Source organism: Drosophila mojavensis, unplaced genomic scaffold (genome assembly GCF_018153725.1).
Source record: "Drosophila mojavensis isolate 15081-1352.22 unplaced genomic scaffold, ASM1815372v1 contig_136, whole genome shotgun sequence".
Classification (NCBI taxonomy): Eukaryota; Metazoa; Arthropoda; class Insecta; order Diptera; family Drosophilidae; genus Drosophila; species Drosophila mojavensis.
Window position 1 is genome coordinate 12,256,231 of NW_025318667.1, and position 22,934 is coordinate 12,279,164.

Consider the following 22,934-nt stretch of genomic DNA (forward strand, 5'->3'; position numbering starts at 1 on the left):
ATATATATGTGTGTGTGTATAGCGCTATGAGATTTTCCTCAAATCGATAACAGGTTTTCGGGCTCTAGCTAGCTTGCAGCGCGGTTGGCTTCGTCTTGGCCAGGCCAATTTTAATGGCTGCAACAGAAAGTTTTCTGTTTGCTGTTTTTGTTTTTCTTCTTTATTGTTATTTTTCGCTTACCCTATAATATGGACAGTTGAGCAGGTGCATATATCGATAAAGATCGATTTATAGTACTATTTGTTTTTGAATATTTACAAAATAAGGCAATGCCATTTTAAAATCGGTAAATATTGGAAAAAATCAAATCAGAATCAGAATTGGTTTCCATTAAAGTATACTTTGTCTTTGAGAAAGAAAGAGAGAGAGGGTCTGCAGCTTTATATATTTATGCGTTTTATTAAATGAAATTCTATATATGTATATTATTAAATTGTCATTGGTATATTGATAATTAAGTCTAGTAAACTTTACAGGGTATGTTTAGGTCAGTCAGCCTCCACTACTGCGCTGCTCCACAGTGGTTTCTTCTTCTTGGGGCCTGGGGCTCATTGAAGTGCAGCCAAGCTGTGGTCACAAATATGCGGATGACAGGCGACCAAATGTTGTCGCTGCACCTCTCTCAATCTCTCTGTCTCCCTCTCTTTCTCTCTCTCTCGCCCTCGGTCTCACACAGTTAACTGATTCTCGATCTTTCTTGCTCTCTTGCTCTCTCGCTCTCTGTCTCCGTTCCGGCCTAGCTGCGTTAGTGTCAACACTTAAGTTGCGCCGTCATCAACGGGTGCATTCCATGTGCCAGGTTCTGTGGCCCACATTGGCTAGCGAATGGCCTCTTGCGGCCGGGGCAATCCGCTTAAATGGGCGTGGCACTGGCCATATTGCAATTGGAGCAAAACGTTTCAGATATGGCACAAGCACACGCTTCCAACTAGCCAGATCACCAGCAATTCCAATTGGAAATTCCTATTTCATCTATTCAGACACCTTGCTAGGGATTATACAGCAATTTGGAAATTATGATATCAATTGAAAAGTATCATAATTTAACATTATTGTATTTGGAATCTCTTCTTTGCCAATAAGTTAAACTGAAAGAGTTACTAAATTATATTAGGGAACCTTCCGCTGCAGCGCATTGATGGTTTTACGGAAGCTTCGCGAAGAGCCGAAACTAACTGTTAAACATTCTTCATTAACTGCTAATGAAGACTTGGCGAGATAAGACGAGCCATGATAAAGAAATTTACTCAGCTCAAAGCAAAACAAAATAAACAAAAAATCGAGTTCGGTCACGAGGCAACGGCGCAAAATCCAATTGGCAAATAATTTGGGTACGAGCGAAACTGGAACATCGGCAGGAAAGGCACGCAGGCAGGCAGTCAGGCAATATATACTGCAAAAACCAACTGTAAAACCAGTTGTAGCTGCTGCTGCGCTGCGGCAAAAACGAAAATAAACAAAACAAAGTGGCCTCAAAATGGGCATTATCGGCTAAAGGATATCTCTTAAACTGCTTGGAATCGAATTATATTAAAATGTCTCCTATCAAAATTTAAGCTTATCAATCAATAAAATTTTGTACTAAAACTAAAAAATTTTAAATAAATGAGTGAAGTGTCATTTAATACGTCACAATTCTAGCTCTCGTTGATTTAACATTTACCACTACTGCTCTTTAAAATACTGTACACTTAATGTTCCATACGCAGCAAATTCAGGGTAGCCCATTGCCCATTCTTTACAGGGTATGGGAAAAGGTGATTGCTACGAGGATCACATAGCGCATTGATTTGACATTTTGTCGCCTTTAACGAAATGGCGAACGGAGAGCAAAAGCAACAGCACAGAAACTGAGCACCAGCCACTAGACACGAAGCAGTTGTTCGGCAGCTTGGCGACTCGGCTGCGCTCACGAAGCAGCGACTGAGCTGTGGCTTGGGCAGCGGCTTAAGCACACAGACAGTCTTCGGTACGAGCTGAACACGCCAAGTCGACGTCTTGAACCGCTTGCCTGAGCAAACGAAATTCGAATTCGAATTCCAATTCGAGAAACGAGTCTGTGTGCCCGCTGTGCGAAACTGTGCGTGAAATTTGGTAAAGAGCCATCGCAGCCACAAACCGAAACTGAAATCGAAACTGAAACAGAAACCGATGCAAGTCGCTGCCAAAGCCGAAACCGAAGGCGGGCGCATTCCAAATACAAAAATATACCCAAAGACCGTTTTAATTTTTGTTTTGCTTCATTTTGTTTTTGGTTGATTTTTTTTTCGAACCTAAAGCAAGAAATTTGCTTTTGATTTCCTTTTGATTTTTTTTTTTTTTTTTTTTTTCTGACCATCAATTTAAATTTATTGAAGATTTACATATTTATTTTTTTTTCTGTGTGTCTCTGTGCATGTGTGTTGTTTGTGTTGTTTTCTTGCTCAGCCATAAAATTCGAAATTCGTTTATTTCTTTTGCCTATATTATAGAGTTGTTTCTTATACATACCTATATATTAATTGCTGCTAAACGGAGCGAGACCAAAAACAAATATCAAGGAATCCAATTTGATCTTCACTTGCGGCACACGAAACTAATCAAGGGTAAGACATTAATATACATATATTCATATATACATGTACATATATATATATATAGTTTAGTATAGTCTAGTCTATGTTGACCAACACGCGCCCTGCGCCTCCTGCTCTTCTTCCTGCCTTCAGAGTTCGTTTCAATGTCAAATTGTAGCTGACTTTCAAACTCGATTCGATAGACGGCGCTTTGCGCAGTCATGCAAAACCTATCGATAAGTCGATTACTAATCGCATCAACAACAGTTCATTAACGCATAACTGCATTTCGTAATGTGTGCCAAATCAGCTTTATTTATTAATTTTTAATTTGTTTCTGCTGTTGTTCACTCGAAATGAGATAATCAAATGAGATAATGTCTGCAAGATTCACCCAGAAGAGGCGCGCGGGGGGTCCGAATGTTGTAAGCTAAGCAGACACCGCCCCCCCCTCCCCCCTCCCTCCTTCCTCGGATAGCCTAACTCTATACGCATTCATATGCAAAAGAATCGCATTAGCGGCGCGGAAGGGGAAAGGGCGATGGGGAAGTTGTATGTGGAATGCCAGAAAGGCGGCCTCAGAAAAAAAGCCATGCGTCTCGCTCGTGCCAAATCGCTTAAAATCATCAATCTTAACTTTATCAACAACAACAACAACAACAGAAATACCTGTTGTATGCGTATGCAAATGAATTTGTGTTAAGAAAAAAAGCAAGAGAAAAACATAAATAAAGACAAGAAAAGAAAAACAAAACACATTCTTTTTGACAATTCTTGTTTTAAAAAGCTTGGCCAACAACACTCAGACTATTATTATAGCGTATACTATACGAAAATTAAAACAAAAGAAACAATAAGCTACAATCGGCAGTGTACGACTAGAAGATACCCTAACCAAGCTCAACTTTTGTGGGAATGCTTGAACGTATCTAAAGAGAGTGAAACTTCGCGTTTCTGATTTTTGCCGTCTCATAAAATTGAAAAGAATTGCCTAAAACCCTATTGTTGTCGTTCAATTGAAAAAAAAAACTCGTATTTTCATTTTCATTTTCTATAGTAGAAACAGAAAGTTGAAGTTTCTTGTCAATTTTATGTATACGAACAGACGGACTGGTCTAACTCGACTTCAGCTGTTGAAAACAACAGTATTGATATATGAATACTTTACTTTAAGGCTTTAGATAATGCCATAGTTTGCTAGGACAGAATAGACATGCTATCATATTATAGGTCTCAAGTAATCCCATTCGTTAACCAAGTCTTAGTTTCTGGTTTGAAGTCTAAGATATATATCTAAGTGCCAATTAAAGTTTTGAGCTTTCAGATAAAATTTTACTAATTCAATTTTAAATTCAATTCAGTTTCAGTTTTATTTCAGTAATTTTGTAGTTCAATTTTTGTTTAATTTAAATTCAAATTAAATCCAAACTTAATTAAATTTGACTTTAGCTAAAATTCAATTCAATTTGTATTCAATTCATTGCAGTTTTAATTCAATTGTTATTCAAAACTCAATTTACGCTTCGAACAAATAAATAAAGCTAATCAATTGACAACTTGAAGTTAAGCTGATAGCCAATAGAATAATTGAACCCAAAACATCTATGACATTTTCGATCATTGGCTTACAATAATCGAATAGGCTTATTAAACTGCTTACAGGGTATCAACTGATATATGTTTAAATGGGTTTTTAAAAGGTCAGCGCAAAAGATAGAAAGAGAGAGAGAGAGAAGGAGAAACACTTGACCAACATTTGATGGTTGCTGCTCTATTGAACGGACTTAGTCTAGCACTCGATGCCAATTGAATGCAATGCGAAATTGAATTGAAATTGAAATTGAAACACGTTGATGTGCAGCATTGCAAGCTGAACTTTGATCTTAAGCGAAGCGAGCATTGAGTTGTTGCCGTTGTTGTTGTTGTTGTTGTTGTTGCTGCGCACATATTTTTTTTTTTTTTTTTTTTTTGACACTTACAAGACAAGCCGCAACTTAAGATCTCAAAAGAAATTCCACGCACGAACGAGACGACGACAAAAAAAAAAAATAGCAGAGAAGAAGAAAAAAACAATAAACAAACAGTTGAGGTCATTGCTCAAACATGCGAGATAGCTTAACAAATAGACAATCTTGACTATGGCAAACTGAAAGACTGGCACACACACAGACACACACACACACACTGGCACATAAAATACCAAAAATATCCATATGCATATATATATATATATATATATATATATATGTACATATATACTTGTCTATGTCTCTGTCTATGGGCTTGTCTCACTGCTATATCTCAATCTGTTTTCGTGTAGTTGTGTGCAGTTAACCACATAGCAAATCTACACGCGTGTCTCTGGCTTCATTCTGGCGAATCGACAGGTTTTTGGCCATACAAATAGCAACAACAACAACAACTACAATAATAATAACAGAAATTGTAATTGGGTAGCTGTAAAGGTGTGGGACGAGGGTTGAGCGGGGCGAGCGGGTTCAGGCCACTTAGTGGAGACCACCCGGAGGTGGGCCCAAAATGCGAGGCAAGGCCAGCCCAATTAGAGTTGTTCATTCAATAAGAGTAAAGCCAGATTGCCAGTGTTATTAAGTACTTATTAACTAGATAGCTAGTGTTGGTTAACAATAGAAAGCAAGAGAGAAACGATATGAAACGATATGAAACTAAATGAAATACACATATCTATATATTAATATTTATAAAGTAATTTATAGCTGACAACACAGCTATTAGTGCTGTAAAACACTGCAACTTACTAACTAGTGCTGCTTAACAGAAAATTAATAATACGTTACTACATATTAAATTAAGTTCTTGGTAAAGTTAGTTAGGTTTTTCAAATACTTCGTCAAATAGCTTAACTTAAAACGGACTGTGGCAGTGTTGGTCAACGAAATTTTTGCTGAGAAAAAGTATTAAACCATTGGCAGCCCAGTGCTGGTCAAATTGGACCAGGCGAAAGGAAAGATCTGCTAGCTGAGCTGTCGGTGTTGGTAAACAGATTTTATTTGTGAGCCACAGAACGTATATCAATTGCTGATTCAAAACTACGGAGACTTAGATAGTTATATTCATAATTAGCAAATCAGTGTTGGTCAATGGTGATTTATGGCAAGCTTTGCATGAGCAGAGAGATGCACAACTACCAGTTAGTTATAAAATAAAAAAACAGTGTTGGTTGACGCCATCAAAACAAACTGTCAAGTCAAAACTCTGCATAATAAAAGCAAAGTCTCAGCGCTGACCTACTGCCGTTGTAGATCCGCCACACAGCAATTAGCCAGTGTTGATCAACACACATACCAAATCCTTGAGGGTCGGCTACTCTTCTGCTTCTTCTTCTTCTTGTTGTTGTTGTTGTTGATAAGTCAGCACTAAGTGCTCCTAAGTATTCGACAATTGAAAGAGGTGAAAGCGAAGCATTAATTATAGCTTGTGTCTGCTTGGCTGGCTAACATGTTGAAGCTGCTCGCTGCTCATGTTGCTGCTGCTGCTGTTGTTGTTGTTGTTGTTGTTGTTGCTGCTGCAAATCTGGCTATTAGCCAGTTTATTGCAAATCATCCCATACTCATACCCATTCCATTCCATTTCATTCCCATTCCCATGCACTTGCTCCGTTGCCAGCCCTCAGCTGCACTTGCGCTCCAAATGCCAAGCGGCCAAGTCCAACTCTTTTGTGTCTCTCTTTCAAGAGTTCAAACGAGTACAAAACAAATATACAAAACAAAATAAAAAAAAAAAAAAAAAAACAAAAAATATTTGAAAAAAAGTGAAATTTCAAATAGACGACGACGACGACGACGGCGACGACTTTGTATCCATAATTGGCGGAAAGCGACTACGACGACAACAACAACAGCAACAACAATTCCAAATAGGACGCTCGAGTGACTGCCCCCAGCTGCAGTTCCCCCGGAATCGGAATTGGATTTGGTATTGGCATCGAATTCGCCAAGTTATTTTTAAACATTTTAGTCGCAATCCATAAATGATAAACAACAACAAATCAAAATTGATTTGTCTATGCGCATTGCAATGGAAATCGAAAAACAACAATCCGAAAGCAACAACAACAAAGAAAATAATAATATAAACAATAAGTAATAAACGTTAGCATTGCAGAAAGTTGAATACCCTTCGATGGATACTAAGAAAAAACTAACTACGATCAAATGCAATACAATAATATACACTTATGGAACATATATAGTATAATACAGATATGGATATACACAAATCTCAGGTTGTCTGCTCATAGAACTTTCCGTCTATTCATACATACATAGATTGCCCAGTCTATATGGCTGGCTTTATGCATCCATATACATATATCTCTCCCTTCTCTTCCCTTTTCAGCTTCTTTTCCTCTTGTTTTTTCTATATCTATCATTCTTTCTCCCACTTTTACTCTCTCTCTTTCGCTTGCCATTATCTATAGTCCTTTTCGTTCCATCTCTCTCGCTCTACAGCTCTTTCACTCTCCTTATATATATCTCTCTGTAGATCTCTAACTTAACTCTATTTACGTATGCAGTCACCAAATAATGTCGCAAAACACCTCTAACAGTCGTGACACACTTACAAGCTATCTATCCAAGCGCAAGGGTATGAAAAAAACGATCAAAATAGAAACAAAAAGCTCAATTAAAATTCCTGACAGGCTTCGACTTTGGCAGCTACCAAAAAAGTGAAGAAGAAGAAGAAGAGGAAAACTACAAACAAAATAAACAAAATGCAATTACAAAAAAAAAAAAAAAAATAAATAAATAAATAAAAATAAAACAATATAAAAATGTTGATTGTTAAAACAAATTTGCAATGGCTTTTGAAAGTGTTTTTTATTCGCTTAGCTACATACTGTCTATGAGTGTATATACATATGTATATCTATTTTAATTTGCTTTTGGCACGCATGCGCCACTGTGCAAAGCGGTTAGTGCGAAAGGGGACGGTGCAGATGGAGATCGTCTATAATATTGGGCAATTTGAATGGTAGTTCCTTAAACTTGTACAGCCCCGATATACTCAGAGTAAAGCAAGAGCCCAAGATCGATATCAGCGGATGTCATAGGCAATCGATTGCAGCCTTGAGCAAGATCAGCTCTCGGCATATAAGAGCATTTGACCTAACATCGATAGATGCGAAGTGTTGTCTCAATGAGCAAATCTGAAATGTCGAATCAGAATAGCCTATAAATAGAGCAGGTGCACAGAGAGGGAGTACTCCTCATTAACAATGCCAACTTTTGCTACATATTCCAAATGTATTATTCTCTATTGAGAACTTTGGTCATTTCGATAGAATTTTATCGCATGGTAATGCTAATCCATTCGTATTCTTATGCTCACCGAACGTGACATTCGTGACATTTTTTAAAACTTCTATTCTGAAGCATATATATATATATATATGCATATATGTATATATCCAGCCAACATATCGGGTCTTATCGAGCCACTTCTCGCAGCAATGCCCTACAAAGCACTCGAGTCGCGCACCTGTCTCAATGCAATTTGGCAGCTCATTGTGAACTGATTGCTTAAAGCAATTGACGTCTTACAAAAATACAAATAGAAGCGGCAGGCAAGTGGATGTTATCGACTAGCAGTTACCCTGCACTGGTCTAATACACAAGCAATTGATAGGGACGACAAGATCTTAAATTCGAAAATCCGATGGCATTCAATTATACGAGGATTAAATGGAACATTTTCGAAACAAATTCAATGTTTAAAAATGTTTCATATTGCTTAAATTTTAAGTTCGAAAAATGTATAATTTTGGAAAATGGAAGGCAATTTTCAAGTTATTTTCGAATTATTAAAGAGTTGGAACAGACTCATTTTTCATGATTGTAATATATATAACGTAAGAATTAGAATAGCTATAGTTCCTGAACGTATCACATGAATTTCGAGTTCGAAATTTGACGGTTCTTCGAAAAATGTGTTGAGTATTTCGCGGAACAAAGCTCATACAACCTATTCGCATATTTTAAATGGCCAGTTTCAAAGTAAACGAAAAACAATAGCTGGCAGAAGTTGAAGAAGTGAACAAGAAGAAGCAGTAGCAGTAGCAGACGAAGAAGAAGAAGCAGCAGAAAAATCAAATGCAACTTGAAAGTGGCACAAAGCAATTTGAGCGCTGAATCGAGCGTTAAGTTTTTCAACTGCCACTGCAGAAAGAAGAAAAAACTAAAGTCGAGAATAATAAAACTGAAAATGAAAATGAAAAACAATCGAAATAGCAATTATAATTGGTACACAATTCAATTTGAAGACTTTTTTTTCGTAACGTGTGAGAGTGTGTGTGTGTTTTATAACCAATTTCGAAATGAAATGCAGAATTTTACAATTGAGCAATCGAAATAAGTTGCAAAATGAATTGGGTGTGAGAATATAGCATGAAAATGGCGAGAGGGGCGAAGGTAGGGAAGATGTTAGGAATGATCTATTTATCTTAAGTAGTTGACAGACTGACAGCTCTATTAACTAAAGTTCCATGTGAATATCAATTGATTTGCATGGAAATATCGATCAACTGAATGGGAGGCCAATGTCTAGAGCTGAAGAGGTTGTGGGAGGTATTGAAAAGAGAAAGAAATATGTTTGTAGAGATGGCAAGACTAAGGGAGGTATAAGTCTAAATATATGACGAAATATTATGAAAAATATATAATTCGAAACGGCAAGGGGATCAGAAATTCAAATTATCGAGAATTATTGAGAAAACATTTCTTTCAAGAGTATAGAATTTTTTCCGATTTAACGCGATTTTCAATTTAGCGGGGTACGAATTATTGAGACTCAACTCTATTTATAAAACATATGTACTCAGATATACCTGTATAAATATCTATAAAATATATAATGCTTCATTGAGCTACTCATTCATATTACACATTTGTCAATTTGAATGTAAGAAAAGCGATCAAAGCGACATCTAGCGACAGAAAACACATTCTGAACATGAACATGTTTATACATAAAAGCAGCGTGTATAAACAAACACACACACATATGTGTGAGTGGGTAATTGTGTGCTTGTGTGTGGTCCACAGAAAGTTGATCGACAGTTTGCATAATGAGAAGAGCTTCATTAACATGAGAAAGCGCCGACAGGCGTAGGAAATGCGGTAATCTATCTGGTAATAGGCGATAAAGCGACCCATCAAAATCAAAGAAAACAACAAATTGACAAAACGGTTAAGATAAGCGACAAAAATGTAATGTGCAAATACAAAAACAACAACAGCTAAATAATAATAATATAATAATAATAAAGAGGAAAATAAAAAAATCAGTCAGCAGCCAAGTTGGCCAATAAAACACGGCCCTAAATCAAATATCCACTTGAATGGCTTATAAAAACTACGAAAAAAGCAAAGAAAGACAGAGAGAGTGAGAGAGAGAGAAATAGACAACTTCGAAAAGCGTGTGAAAATTGTAGATCTTTGAGGGCCCGCGCGAGACGCGCAGAGCAGACGCGGAATATTACCTCATCAAATTCCATATGCGATTATTATAATGCGATGCGCTGTGACGTATGCGCGACATGCGATTTACGCCGACTATTGTATGGCTATAACTATATATACATATATACCTATATGTTTGTGTGCAGTCTATCATAATTGTTAAGCATAAGTTGATTAAATTATCAAATATAAATACTAAATCGCATTAACTGCAAAAATAGCAGCTAAAATGAGGCAATGCAGCGAATGCATAGATGCATTTGTTAGATAGATATAGAGTCGTATTGGTCTGGATATACTAGAAGAGATAGGATAGATACACAGAGATAGGATAGATAGATAGATAGAAGAGATAGATAATCGTAATTCGATGTATTTTTTTTGAGTGTACCAAATATACTAACCGTCTATCAAAGCATGTATTCAAATTAATCATCATATATATAAGTATATCTTTAAAAATGATACTATGACAGTGCATAGGATCCATATCCCATTTACCTATCAATTAGTAGCTATATGGAATCGAAGTTGATATTGAAATTGAAGCTATGCTGATTCTATATAGAAACCAGGGACACCTAATGGACTAGACTACTAACTAGAAATGAAGGATAACAGTTAAGAAGTTACAGAAGTTCCAAAGTGTAAGTATCTCAAAGATACTATCTATTTTCATCTAAATCTCTTCTCCAAATCTTCAATTCCAGTCAATAAAAGTCAGCCTTCCCATACACGCTTCTCTGGGCTCATCTTATTGAAAATTCTTTTCAATTTCTCCTCGAATAGTTAAGATTATCGAACCGTTAACTTGAGCTTGACATTCCTAGCAATTGCTCTACATAGATCTATGTGACGATTTGATTAAGCCAATGTCAGACAGCGCCACTCGCAGCTCGCATTGCCTCAGACTTTCTAGACAGTGCCTGGCATAAGTCAACTGACAGCTGTCATCTCGAGTCTTGGATCTTTTCACATTTGTCATACGCCCCGTTGTGCTGTCATCGTCAACGCCCGCGCTTGGTGCGCCTCACGAATGATCTAATCTTCAGACCCGCTGACAAGAAAAAAAAGCGCATTAGCATATACTCTACAGTAATATTACTGAATGCTAACGAGTAAATGTAGGCTAAGTCTTAATCATAATCTATGGAGTGTCTGGGGGTATATAGGGGCCTATGAACTACATAGTTTATTGATATATAAATTATGTGATTTACTTACGAATTAGATGAAGTTCAAAAGAATTAAATTTATGGAAGAACTTCTTTAGATCTCTGACAATTGTGAGCGCAGTTTGACAAGCCCGGCTCTAAGCTTACAGTCTGAGAGAGACTGAGAGAAAACTCTTAACATTTGCAGCCTATAATAGAGAGCATTGCCTAGTTCGCTCGACGTTCTTAAGGGGCTTTACGTGAACTTGAAAATGCTGATGCACTACAAGGTTAAAACTGAACATTTTCTTAGACATATACACGATACTATATACATACATATGGTCTAGAGTTATGAATTGTGGGTGGGACTATTACAGTAAACATTTCAGTTTTTTCTTATGACTGCGAAGACAACGCAGACGCAAGCTTTGTTGTTGTTGTTGTTGTTGTTGTTGTTGTTGTTGTTGTTGTTGTTGTTGTGTGTGTAAACGAATCAAAGAGTTCAGCGAACCTGGTGAAAATTGCTGAGTGTTTATTACCCATGATCATGATCATGTCCATCATCATCATGATCATGATGTTTATGACAATGATGATGTTGTTGGTTAGTTTGCTTGGGGCAACATGTAAACAGAAAGCAGCGTCATCATCAGCAGCTGCAGTAGCAGCATCATCATTCACATTAGCACTGTCAATATCATCATTATCATCATTATTGTTATAGTTAACAGCATGGAATGTGCATTGCAATGGCAGTTCATTTGACATATTTCTTAAACAAAGCTTTAGATAATAAATGGAAACTGTTAAAAATAAAAGTAAAACACCATAGTATTAGTATTAGTATTGATATTGCTATTAGTATTGGTATTGGTATTGGTATTGGTATTGGTATTAGTATTAGTATTAGTATTAGTATTGGTATTGATATTGGTATTGGTATTGGTATTGATATTAGTATTAGTATTAGTATTGATATTAGTATTAGTATCGATATTAGTATTGATAATAGTATTGGTATTGGTATTCATTTTGGTACATATGTCAGCATTAGTATAAGATTTAGGATTAGCATTAGTGCTTGTAGTCGCATTGACATTATCATGCTCATTCCCATCACCATAATCATTAGCATTAGCAATAGCACTAGCCTTAGCACTAGTATTGGCATTAGCATTCCCATCACCATAATCATTAGCATTAGCAATAGCACTAGCCTTAGCACTAGTATTGGCATTAGCATTAGTATTAGTATTATTATTTACAGTAGTATTTAACATGATTTATTTCAGTAATTCAATTTATTGACTATTTTGTGCGAATGAAACTTTTGCATTTCGTCACGATTTTTTGGGGGAATCGTAGGAATCGAAAACCCTGAGACGACGTGACAGCTTAAGCCTTAGACAGAAACCAAAATAGAGGCATACAGAGAAAGAGAAACAGAAGCAAATGGCAAAACTCGCAGCTATATTAAAATGCATAACATTAAGCCACCTACGCAATGAGCCAGAAAGAAAGAGAGAGAGAGAGAGAGAGAGAGTGAGAGAGAGGGAGAGTGTGTGTAACTGATTGCTATTGGCCAAAATTTCAAAAATGTTTTGCATATTTTCACTTTGTTTTCAGTTTTCTGTATCTGGAAACATCTTTTGGATGCGATATTCAATATTTGGGTCAGCACAATTGATTTGAAGGTGTTCCAGAAGGCGTTGGGCAAGTCAGAGAGGGCGGGCGGTGACGGGTGGGAAGGGAAGGCTGCGCCAAATTAGCACTCTCGCACAGTCGACTGCTGGCGATGCGTGTCCAAAATGTGTTAAACAGAAAGAAATCACCAAACGAGCCCGAAGCCCAAAAACAAAACACAAAATAAACAGCAACAAAATCAAATACGCTGAGTTATGCGACTGCGAAAGATACTTGTACTACTTATACACACCTCCAAGCACACACATACATATATACATGCACATATACCTGAGCATATACGTACATATATTTACATATATGCTTTGCTGCCAACTGGTCGAGAGCTTCACTTGAATGCGGCTCATTGGCACCTGTTTGGCATACCCTGTGGCACGATCTGTACTAATGGGTATGCCCAGAAGAGGGTTTACATGAATGTAACTATAGCGTTTAGCTCACTGTTTGATTGACTCGCTGGGTGTTTCATCAATCTGCGTAAGCGCTCTCGAGTGACTAGCAGTAATAATTCCGCTCGCTTTAGCGTCAAATAGATTGATGATCTATCGTTGATAAAAGCCAACATAAAGTCATATAATTGATTACGAAAATGTTTCCAATTCAATTTCATACGAATTTATAATATTTGTCTCTATTTTTCCCTTAATATCCCATTTTCTGTCTTTCCCTTTCTATTTCTGCCTGTCTATCTATCTTTCTGTATATCTTTCTTTTTCGTTTCTTATGCTATCTCTCACCCTGTTTCTCCCTTATCTTCTTCTCTGTTTCCTTAAATTTCATTATCTCTCGCTCTATCTATTCTCCTCATTCTCATTTTCTCTCTGTCTCTTTAGCTTTCATTCTCTGGTTTTCTATATCTCTCTCTCTCTGTTTCTCTAGCTCTCATTCTCCCTCTGAGTCTCTGTCCCTCTATCTCTCTCATTCTTTCTCTCTCTATCTCTCTCTCTCTCTCTATCTCTCTCTCTCTCTCTCTCTCTCTAACACTGTATGTTTCTTCACCTTTTATTTCACTTTCCCTTTCTCTTTCTTTCTCTTTTCATTCTATCTCTCTTTCTATCTTTCTCTATTTTGTTGTCGATTTCTCCCTTCTCTTTCTACTTTATTATTCTCCTTTCTGTTCTTTTCTCTCTCTCTTCCTCCCTACAGGGTATCTGTTAGCTATACCGCCCCTCACACTCACACTCCCAAACACTTAGCTTCATGACTTTGTTTCTGTTTTCTGGTTTCGCTGTTCAAAGCTCGAGGTACAAATTAATTGGGCTACTTGAGTTTCATATTTCGCTCATATTTTTTTCTGTTTTTATTTCCATCGATTCTTTAATTAAAGCAATTAGCCAACTTCGTGGAAAGAGAAGAAACCACAAAATGCAATTGCAATTCGCGCTGGTTCGTCGAGTGTTGATTTTTCACTTTCCACAAGTTGCTTTTGTTTTCTTTGTTGTTTTTTATTTTTAATAATTTTGTTTTTTGTTTTTTTGCACACTTAACGAACAATTTTCGCTATTTGGCCCATTATTCAATGGAATTTCAAAGCATGCCTAAAAAAAAAGTTATTAAAGTGGCAAAAAACAAAATGTGGAAATACGTTTTCAATTTGAGTTCGTTGAAATTATTAGATTAACTTGCTGTAGATAGATAGGCGCTTATATAAGAAGCAGAGGCAAAAAGCTAACGAAGTTAAGTCTTAAGCTCTGAAATGAATCAGATTGTGACTGGGTTAAGTCTATAACTGCTTCCCTTGAGATTATATATCTAGAGCTGATTGTGCAATTGCTTATACACTCACTCAAATTACAGGGTATATTGTGTGAGCTATGCCTCGTTGAGGCAGCAATGAAGTTTTTCTGCGTTTCGTTTTGTTAGCTCCGACTTAGTTGCGTCTAATGAGACTTTAATTTATCACCAGCATCGCGTCAGCATCATCATCATCATCATAATCGATTCGCCTGGTCTAAAAATAAAACGCCTCTGTGAAAGCCGCGATACGCTGCGTATGCGCAATATTATGATTAATAAGACAAGAGACATTAGCATGAGAGAGCGAAATGCAGTTGGACATCTGAATATGAATATGAGTATGAATATGGATATGGATTGTGGATGGAGGGATTGATGCTTATGGATGCGAGACAAGGCTGACATATTTAGCTTGAATGTTAAAACAGCAACAACAACAATAGAAACAATTGTGCTGCTGGTGCTGCTGCTGAAATAGCCGCAACAAATCAGCAAATGTCGCAATTAACATATTTTATAGGTATGCACACACACCTGTCTCGATGCCTCTGTCTCTGTGTGTGCGTGTGTGTGTGTGTGTAACACACCCTGCACAACATGGCTGCCATGAAGCCATAAAAATAAGAAAAATAAACAGCAAAGCAAAACAAAACAAAACAAAATTAAACACGACTTTGGCAGACTTTCTGACTAATGCACGATTAGGACAAGACGCAAAAGCAACAACAAAATCCGATTCAAGATATCAAGATGACGGGTATGCCAAAAGCGAGAGCAAGTCTGGGATAGGGATTCAAAGCGAGAGAGCGAGATAAAGATAGATTATTTGTTTATAAGATAAATTCAATTACCGACTCGAAACTTCTTAGAAAGCTGTTGATAAATGATTGAATGTAAATCAATCAGAGTGGAAGACAGGAGAAGAAAGGCAAAGAGAGAGAGAGAGAGAGACATATAGGGAATGAGGGCAAGAGTAACTGATTGAGAATTGCTTTTAACCTAAATTTATGTAGCTCACAGCATCTATAGATATAGAACAATGTATCTACGGATACATTTGTATCTCAACTATATGTAAGCAACTATAGATACTCAAATAGACAACGCCTAGGCCGAACAGATAATAAAAAATATTTTCTGAAAAGTATCTTTTACCCGAAAAAGCTGACTGCTTTATTCCTTATATGTATATATTTGTTCTATTTATGCTACATCATATTGACAGCTCTATATCTATATGTACACCACATATGGTACATTAACCAAAGCCCCCTTGACTCAACTCAGTCACATTTGTATCTCATTTTGTTTATGAGGCATCGTCAGATGAAATTAGCTTGGCTACAAAGCGATTAAAAGCTACACTTGAACTACCCAAGCACAGAGTCAAGTCTCAATGCGCACTTGACTCACGCTCACTACATTTTTGACTTCTATGATATCTGAGGCTCCAGCCATAACTCATTATTCTAGGCATGATTTATAAATAGAAACAGAAGCTCGAGAAGTGACATAGCTTCATTAGCTATCTGTCTGTATCTGTATCTGTATCTGTATCTGTATCTGTATCTGTATCTGTATCTGTATCTGTATCTGTATCTGTATCTGTATCTGTATCTGTATCTGTATCTGTATCTGTATCTGTATCTGTATCTGTATCTGTATCTGTATCTGTATCTGTATCTGTATCTGTATCTGTATCTGTATCTGTATCTGTATCTGTATCTGTATCTGTATCTGTATCTGTATCTGTATCTGTATCTGTATCTGTATCTGTATCTGTATCTGCATCTGTATCTGTATCTCTATCTCTCTTTCCAAACATATCTCTCTCTCTCTCTCTCTCTTTCCTTGTATCTGTTTCTCTAGACCTCGTTATTCGCAGGCAGTCGAACAGACAATGATCCCTTCTGTTCGTATAACAATAAGCCTCTGATTTTTGTTCAGATTTACATAAAAATTAAATGGAGAAGCAGAAGCATATGAGGAAGAAAAGAGAGCTTACCAATTGTACAAACAACTTCGATTATGTGAATATATGTCTTTGATCATGTATGAAATACTCGCATTATACAATTTGAAAAGGCTTCATTTTCTTTGGCTTTGCCAGACAATGAAGAGCCACTGAATAAGTGAGTGTTAAGTTCTTTGGGCATTCAGAATTAGCTGAACAATAAATAGAAGCAAATAACTGCATGTTAAACTGGCTGGTAAGACTATAGCTAGCTGTTAAATATTTACAACAATTGAGCAATCAAAAATACATATATACATAAATGAATGCCAAGAGTTAGACAATTAACAGGCACTTTGAAAACCAAACTGCATGTTAAACTGGCTGGTAAGGCTTTAACAGCCTGGCAAATGGACAAGATGTGCCTGTCAGACTTGTCTGTTCACTTTGATTAGCCTTTGAAATGATGTGGTCAAGCATATAACGTCAGTTAATGCGCATCATTTGTAAAATGTGAAAGAAAACACTTGTTTAATTGCTGAATTACTGCCTAGCTGAGTTGCTGAATTGCTGAATAGGTGAATTACTTAACAGGCGCTTGCCAAGTGTTGGCTCAACATGTCCAGTTGATGCCAAGAATGATAGCAATTGGCTTAATTGAGCTGAATGAGCTTAACACGAGCTTAGCTGCTACTGTTGGCTTCCAGTTAAATTAACTGGCAGCTAAACTCGCTGCCCAGTTATCGTTATGCAATGCGAACGAAGGTTTTACAGCCGCTGAATGTCACGTCTAATATGAGTTATCTCTTAGCTGGGCTCACATATCTCTCAGCATATGAATTGCTGGCCATAATTGACGAGCCCCATTCATGGTGAGATCTGTGCGAGCCAATTATATCTATGTACACACACATATATATATATATATTGTATCTGAAATGCAGAGTTATTTTGTTCAATTATAGCAGCCAGACAAGCAGATTGACTGACTGACTGATTGACTGACCGCTGCTAGGCTAGTTAAGTTGGCAAGTTCAATGGACAAACAATCTCGCATAATTGAATAATTTCAGTGCATTCACAATTAACAATTAACCACTGTGCATTAGCAATTGAACTGCAGCGGCTGCTTAATTAGCAGCATGCTGAGCTGTCGGCTCGCACCGACTAGAACCAATCCCAGTTGACATAACTGACAGCCAACATGAGCAGCAATCAAGCCAACAGCCAGCCAGCCAGCCAGCTTGATGCAATCTGGCTTATGCAATGCTATGCTAACGATCATTTGGCCAAAAGCTGCCGTTGCTCGCAATTGGCCACAAATCAGAACTGGGTCAGCACCTGATGCCAGTTGCATTCAGCGTTGAGCTGAGCATTTGACCAGCTCGCAGCTAGCTTCATTTGATATAGCGAAACCACAAGACGGAAGGAAGTCTTGGTTAAGCCAGTAACTGGTACATATGCCAAAGCAAACCACATACTAAATTCAGATTCCACAAACCTTTCCATATACTATATATACTAAAAAAAATATATATATATGTATATATACATATTATTAAGCAGGTCAAAGGTTAAAGGTTTTAGAGAGCAAAATACATGCTACGAATTCTGAATCATCATATATATACATGATAAAACATATAAAGATGTATCATAAAGAGTTATCAATATTCAAGATTTTCAGCTATCCACATATAAAAATCAATTATTATTCCAATGGGGTTACTCTCCAAAGAATGGTTTCTTTTTCAGAGCTATGTATTGTATAAATACTACTACTACATTTTATTATATTATACCACTATATTATATGTACTACAATAATAAATTGAAGCTTCAACCAAACGAATTTTTACAATACCAAAAAGTTCCTAGAATTTGCAGTGGTATATAATTTGAAGATCGAAAATTTTACCTAATTGAAGCACTTAAATCGATTAGATATATGAACTTCAACAAAACTGAAGAGTTTCATTTACTTATTAAAAAACAAGAAACATTTGGAGTTCGTTCGATAAATACTGAAATTATGGAGATTCATTTCAAAGTTAACTTAAGGCTTAGAAATTATGCAACCTCCATATAAATATGTATGTATACATATTTCTAGTTTCAAGATATGATATGGCCTGGACAGATTCTTAAAGATATATATTGTAAATGATATATGCATATACATATATATATAAATACATATTTTTATATATGCATGTATGTACATATGTATATCACAAAAGGCCTTAAGGCTCGTCTTCGTTTTTAATGCGGAAGAGATTTCTTGTTGTTGTCTTCTTTGGTTTTTTATTTTTGGCTGCATTACAAGTGGGCGGGTGGCAAGCGGACATGGTGGCGGGGAGAGTGGTGGGGCAGGAGGCAAGTCTGGGCAGTCCCCATATGAGTGTGTGTGTGTGTGTGCATATAATTGTTATTTAATTGCGTAACGGCAAACGTAGGCGGATGCGTGCTTAATGCCACTGTGCGGCCAGTTTCACGCACAGTGTGGCAAAAACAAATATGGCAACAGCCATTTCCGCATGTCAACGAAATCAAAGTCAAAAGCTGCGATGCGTTGCATTTCGGATTCAGTTAAACTGCAGCGCAAGAAGAGGAGAAGAAAGTGTAAATGCTGAGATCGTAGAGCTAGAGAGAGTGAGCGAGAGAGAGAGAGAGAGAGAGTGAGAGGTAGGTAGGTAGATAGGCAGAGTAAGCTGTAGCTGAAGATCTGTTTGGCTTAGGATTGTTTAGGGCTCTTCTTGGTAGCCCTGGAGCGAAGGTTTCGAAAGGGCGACTTCAACTTTTACTTTGAACTGGATAAATGAGCTATGCAGCGGACAGCGTTTTTTTGTGACGAGTGCAGTGAAATGCAAAGAAAGACAGACAGAGAGAGAGAGAGATAGAGAGAGAGAGTGAGTGAGAGAAAGAGAGGGAGAGCAGCACGTAGACAACATTTATTATTGCCAAATGCACGAAACATTTTGGGCTTTGGGGCTGGACACGCATCGCTAACTACGTGCGCCGACCAACTGTGGGCGCTGGCGTCCATATGGCGTCTATAGCCTCAAACACACACACACACACACACTTGCCTAGCCCCTATATGGTCTGTAACTTTTAGTTTTCAAGTGAAGACGTTTGCTGTCGGAGCTAGGGCATAGGAGGGGGGGCAGTTGTAGGTGGCGGCCGGCCAGGTGAGGAGCGGGAGGCGAGGCAGCCATGTCTATGACCATGTCGACGAGGGAGCGTCGTAAATTGTAAAAAAAAATTGGAAGAAAAACGCGCAATAATTAAGCGAATCAAAAGTGAAGCAAAAGCCAACAGCTGCATAAAACGGCGATAAAAACAGATTAGGATATATATAAAGATATATAGAAATTAGAGCCAGACTAGGCAATCACTCTGTAAAGACTGGCTAATGCTCAAAGAACATTCGGGAAGATATTATTATAGAATTATTTTCTGAGCTTGTTTATAAGGAAACAAAAGAATTTTTACTATATACATATACATATGTATATACATGTATAATAATAATATATATAATACAATTTAAAGACAATGTTTATTACAAACTTTTTGTTATCCAATAGATATCCAGATGTGCTCATAAAAATAGTAGTAGTCGTAAACGTAGTAATAGTAGAAATAGTAGTAGTAATAGTAATAGTAGTAGTAGTCGTAAGAGTAGTAGTAATAGTAGTAGTAGTAGTAATAGAAATAGTAGTAATAGTAATAGTAATAGTAGTAATAGTAGAAATAGTAGTAGTAATAGTAATAGTAGTAGTCGTAAGAGTAGTAGTAATAGTAGTAGTAGTAGTAATAGAAATAGTAGTAATAGTAATAGTAGTAGTAGTAGTAATAGAAATAGTAGTAATAGTAATAGTAATAGTAGTAGTAATACTAATAGTAGTAGTAATGGTAATAGTAGTAGTAATACTAATAGTAGTAGTAATAGTAATAGTAGTAATAGTAGTATTTCTGCCCAATTTTTTTGCTCAATAAGTATGTATATTTATATATGTACATATATGTATATTTATTTATTTTACTTATTTTTTGCTGTTTGCATCTGACAGCCTAACCCATTTGCCCATGCATACAGAGTATAAATATAAAATAGAAATTAAAAAAAAAAAGAAAAAGAAAAAAAAACCTCGTTTGTTTTAGATGTAACTTGATGCGTTTGCTATTATTGTTGTTGTTGTTTTGTTGCCGTTGCACATAGCTCAGCGTCTAATTAAAGTGAAAATGCGCCAACTATATACATACAGATACATGTATGCATATACATATATACATAGATAAGTATCTGAAGTTATATAGTGAAGTTAGCCAGTTACAACCGAAGCACCATCGCTTGCTTGGCTGCAGTTCGAGTTTATTTTTAGATATTATATATCTATGGGTTAAGATATCATGTCATATAACATGATATGATATGATATGATATACATATGCTATATGTGCTAGTCTTTTGCAAAATCCAGAGCAATGCACTGGCCTGGAATGCAGCTGCAGCCAATATTAATCAATAAATAGATCAGGCAAGAACAAGTTAGAATTGGCAATTTCTATAATGAAGATAAAGATATATATATTATATAGATAAGTTGATGATGAATGATATATGTATGTATATTAACTGTTATCTATATATTGTATAAATAAATGCAGTATAAATTGAAGCTAACTTACTCTAAAGCTCCTTAAGAGCGAGAGAGCGAGAGAGCGTGAGAGAGAGTCAGCGCGAGCAAGACAGCACTTATTCTAATGCATCTTCTTCTCTACTTTCACTTGCAGCAATGTCATAATGGAGCCAATGACCATGTTGGTATTGGCCTTCCAGCTGCTGGCGCTCTTCTCGATAGCCGGCGCGCTGTTGATCTATTTGATATGCAAGGTGCGCGAGGAGAGCCAGGTGGGTAACGGTGAGCTGCCCGCCAGCCGCGTGGTGCTGGTGACCAGTGCCGACACGGCGCTGGGCCTGCAGCTGTGCACGTATCTGGCGAACAAGGGCTGCCGCGTCTTTGCCGGCATGAAGGAGGCGCGCGACTCGCTGCCCGCCAAACTGCTCTGCGGCTGGATGAAGATACGCGAGTACAGCGAGGAGCCCATCAGTGGCACGATTATACCCATGCGCCTGGACGTCACCCGGGAGGATGTGCTGCGCGAGGCGACCATTGCGATGGGCGCCCACCTGAATGCGAACGAGCGCGGCATTGCGGCGGTCATCAACACCAGCGGCAGTGTGTACCGCGGACGCGTCGAGTCCCAGGATGTGCAGCAGTGGGAGCAGATGCTGAAGACCAACATTCTGGGCACGCTGCGCGTGGCCAAGGCCTTTGTCGGCCTGCTGCGGCCGACACGCGGCCGTCTCCTCTACCTGGGCGGCAGCAGTGCCGGCGGCAGCATGGGCGGCGATGGGCTCGTCGCGTTCAATGCATCACGCGTCGCCGTCGAAAAGTGTGCCGAGGAGCTGCGCAAGGAGCTGCAGCCATATGGCGTCAGCATCGTTGCCCTGGACACCTGCGGCATGACCGCCGAGTCGCTCTACAAGGCGCCCGTGGCGCAGAGTAAGTAGAAGCCGCCGCCTCAATCTCTAACTGGTAATCGTATGACTACAATTTTTTCCGTTTCATCTGCCAGCCATGTCGCAGTGCCCGGGCGCACCCACTCAGTACACGGCCGATGTGCTCAGCTCCAGCGCCTTGCAGATGATCGAGCGAGCACTGTGGGATTATGTGCCGCAGCAGCGTTATGCGCTGCTCTCCCATAACAAGTATCAATTCACGTTGCCATGCCGCTCCTCGCTGCGTCTACACCGAACCAGCAGTGAGGCCGCCACGCAGTCCGTCTAGACAGATGAGGAGGAGGAGGAGACAGAGTTAAAGAGAGAGGGAATAAAACACAGAGAGAGAGAGAGGGAGGGCGAGTTGATGGAGCTACATAAGTGTCAATTTGGGCATGGATCGCAGCTTATATACTTATACAATACTTTTTCTGTACATACGTATATAAAACACACACACAGACAGACAGACAGCTACACACACACACACACACTAAATTCGTTTAACATTGTATTCAGTTATCTATAATCTATATACGCCCAACTGTTTTAACATTTTTTTAATGTTTATATATTTAATATTTTTTTGTGCCCTTTTTTATATAAAGATATATAAATATATATACACATACATACATAGATATATATATGGATATATATAAATTGACAATTTGTTTGCATTTTGTGAATTTATATAGTTTAATGATTTATATATAAATATATATCTATATATGTACTATATGCATATCTGCAACAAA

At 37.7% G+C, this 22,934-nt stretch overlaps 1 protein-coding gene across 2 annotated transcripts; it reads left to right on the top strand.

The window, feature by feature from the left end:
- The first annotated feature begins 1,954 nt into the window (after nt 1-1,954).
- Nucleotides 1,955-22,576, top strand: LOC6585310 (uncharacterized oxidoreductase SSP0419). Of its 2 annotated transcripts, none has more exons than XM_015161212.3 (4): nt 1,955-2,095; nt 2,473-2,586; nt 21,408-22,180; nt 22,254-22,576. In XM_015161212.3, exons 3-4 carry the CDS (start codon nt 21,418-21,420, stop codon nt 22,463-22,465), a joined length of 975 nt encoding a protein of 324 aa, XP_015016698.1. In that variant the 5' UTR covers nt 1,955-2,095; nt 2,473-2,586; nt 21,408-21,417; the 3' UTR covers nt 22,466-22,576. The 2 variants fall into 2 exon arrangements, with proteins under 2 accessions (XP_015016698.1, XP_015016699.1); XM_015161213.3 differs by having other exon boundaries at nt 1,955-2,081.
- The last annotated feature ends 358 nt before the right edge of the window (nt 22,577-22,934 follow it).